Genomic DNA, 3115 nt, shown 5'->3' on the forward strand with positions numbered 1-3115 from the left:
GAATATGCATTAACCTGTGAGATGCATTTTAGTGTTGTATAGATGAAGATGAAACAAATCTAAACCATTTTATAGAGTTGGTAAACCCATTGAACGTTCATATTTCATAAATTGACAATATGTTTTGTGTTGTACAATCTTATACATAGTAAATATTAACCATAACAGTTATGCAGTCTATGTAGTGGAGTAAATAAATGCAGCTTTACCCTGTGAAATGTGTATTGTGGGTATAAAGTAGCATCAAATGGAAAAACTTAAATTAGGTACAGTACCAGTCAAAAGTTTGGACACACCTTCTCATTTAACTACTTTGAAGAATCTAAAATATAAAACATATTCTGGTTTGTTGAGCATTTGTTTGTTTACCACATAATTCCATATGTGTTCCTTCATAGTTTGGATGTCTTCAATATTAATCTACAATAAATAAATGAATAGAAATGAAAATAAATAAAAAACCATTGAATGAGTGAAGGTGTGTCCAAACTTTTGACTGGTACTGTATAAATACTTAAAAACTGTATGTGGGTACAGCACTTGAGTTAATGTACTTAGTTACTGTCAACAGCTGAGAGTCCACTACAACATTTTAAATGAATGCAACAGCACCACCTACTGTTTGTGACGCGCTGCTGCAACACGTAGGACGACATTTACAACAACTTTTTTTATATCAAAAAAATCCGTCATTTCGTTTCTGTTTCTTGTCAAGTGCCAAATAATAATTAACAATTTTTTTTTATGTGTGTAAATTGTCCGCCATGAATTATAAATCCTATGATTGTTTTTCCAATGCGACTTGAGTTGCGAATCTGCGGAGAGGAAATGAAAAGCAGGAACCAGGAAGGAACCCACATGTTCAGCCACCAGTGAAGCACTACACCCGAAGCAGCAGGAAGGTTTCAGTGTCTGCACAGCTTAGACAAGCTAAACATATTCCTGCTTTGACTACATTTATTTACTTTGTTACGCTCGAGGACATTTTTCAGCATGTCTTCGTTCAAGAAAGCGTGGAAATCCCGACAGAAGAACCACCCTGAAAGATCTCAGGTGAGCATTTCAGTGTTTTGCTAGCTAGCTTGTTAGCATGCTAGCAGTTTTTGAGATGTCTACATATCATAACCAAGGTATTACATAGTACATATGTATACTGCATGTGTGTAACTTGTATTAAATGTATCTTTTTTTTTTTTATTCCACCAGCCTGGTTTCAGGAAACATTTGGGATTGCTGGAGAAGAAGAAAGACTACAAGCTTCGAGCAGAGTGAGTTGAATGAAGTTTAAGAGACTTGTTTTATGTTTCCAGGCTTTTGATTGGCCGTGGCATAACTCTTGTGATTGATTTCTGTGTGTGTGTTTTTTAAAGTGATTACCACAAGAAACAGAACACTCTTTCTGCTCTGCGAAAGAAAGCTCTGGATAAGAATCCAGATGAGTTTTACTACAACATGATCAGCACTAAGCTGCAGGTAAGGCAACATGAGTTACCCTGTTTAAATCCTAATCATGTCATCTCTGTGGCAGTATCATGTATTATATATGTCTTTTTTTTTTCAGGATGGAGTTCACGTACAGAAAAAAGCCAGCGAGGAAGTGGAGGTGACAGAGGAGCAGAAGAAGGTGATGAGGACGCAGGATATCAAATATGTGGAGATGAAGAGAGTTGCGGAGGCTAAGGTAAGTTTATTTTTTCTGTGATGGATCATGCTTGGATGCTTGTGCCTTACTGACTTGATTTAATACATCTTTAAAATATGGAATCCAAAAAACACAACAAAAATGGGCTTGATTATGCACTGAAAATGAAATATGTGTTCCAGCCATTACATAACTCCCCCCATTTTAAAAATGAATCCTCCAAAAAAAGGGTCTTCTGTCGTTGCCCCCTTGTAAATCATTGTTTATCATTTCCTTACAGAAAATTGAGAGGATGAAAGGAGAGCTCCATCTTCTGGATGCAGAAAGCAAACAAAAAAACAAGCATACATTTTTTGTAGATTCCAAGGCGGAAGGTAAATATACATGTACAGTAGTGATTTATGCTGTGAACGGACATCCTTGCCTTTGTGTGCTCAAGATGATGAAAAGTTTCAATGAAAGTTTTTCTCTGTCTCCTCAGTGCAGTCATTTGACCTGGCAAACCACCTCGACACAGCTCCTGAGCTGGTGGACAGAGTGTTCAACAGACCAACACTGAAAACTCTGGAGACTAAGAGCATCCATGGAGCTGTAGACCCTAACAGTATGAAGGTCTGTGTTTCTAATGCAGTGAGATCAGCTCCATTTGCAGTGTGACCTTCCCATCTAAAGGGAATACATTCAACATACCCACTGATAGTTCATGTTTTCTACTCACTCTGACTGTAGAAGTTGGCCAAACAGAGGAATCACCAGTACAAGATCCTTTCCCAGAGGATTGACAGAGAAAAGAAAATGTTTGTCATCACCCAGAAGATTCAGACCCGCAAGGACCTACAGGTGAGGAGAAAGAGATATTCCTAATCGCAACAAGCATTTAGTTTCCAAATGCTAATGACTCTATAACTGTTCTTTACTCTGTGCACCAGGATAAGAACAAGAAGGTGAAGGTAAAAAAGGAGACGCCCAATGCTGCAGCTATCTACAAGTTTGATGCCAAGAGGAAGCGCTGAGAGGGGAGTCATCATCATGCTGAGAAGAAATCACTAACTTTGCCAATAAGATATTGGTAAAATAATGGACTTCTAGTTAACAACATTGTCAACAGACATTGGATACATTTCTTTCTCTCAAATGTTGTTGCTATGCAGTTTTGTAAATAATTATCGCCGACTTTTAGTTTCTTTTGAATAAAATTCAGAACAACATGTACATCTATGTGATATCTTGACTTACTTCCCAGCAGGATTGTGGCAGTAGGTTGTGTTTTGTTCTGGTACCAGTAGGTGGCATTAGTGTTCCTTATCACATTATTTGGGGGAAAAACTGTTGGTGGTTTGAGACACTGGAAGGTGCATAGAGAAGAAACTTTAGCTTGAAGTCACCTAGTATGACTCAACATTTAGACATAAGAGTTTGATTCTGGTTGTGATTTTTTTGTTTTTCTCTAAGATGTCACTGATGTGCTCTGTC

General features: G+C 37.7%; 1 protein-coding gene across 1 annotated transcript; it reads left to right on the plus strand.

The window, feature by feature from the left end:
• Positions 1-809: 809 nt before the first annotated feature.
• On the plus strand, positions 810-2849 carry utp11 (UTP11 small subunit processome component). Its single transcript, XM_054622130.1, has 8 exons — positions 810-1053; positions 1207-1268; positions 1371-1473; positions 1562-1681; positions 1923-2016; positions 2124-2254; positions 2372-2482; positions 2572-2849. The coding sequence occupies exons 1-8, from the start codon at positions 994-996 to the stop codon at positions 2653-2655; spliced, it is 765 nt and encodes a 254-aa protein (XP_054478105.1). The 5' UTR covers positions 810-993; the 3' UTR covers positions 2656-2849.
• Positions 2850-3115: the final 266 nt, after the last annotated feature.

This window comes from Anoplopoma fimbria, chromosome 20, assembly GCF_027596085.1.
Source record: "Anoplopoma fimbria isolate UVic2021 breed Golden Eagle Sablefish chromosome 20, Afim_UVic_2022, whole genome shotgun sequence".
Lineage (NCBI taxonomy): Eukaryota > Metazoa > Chordata > Actinopteri > Perciformes > Anoplopomatidae > Anoplopoma > Anoplopoma fimbria.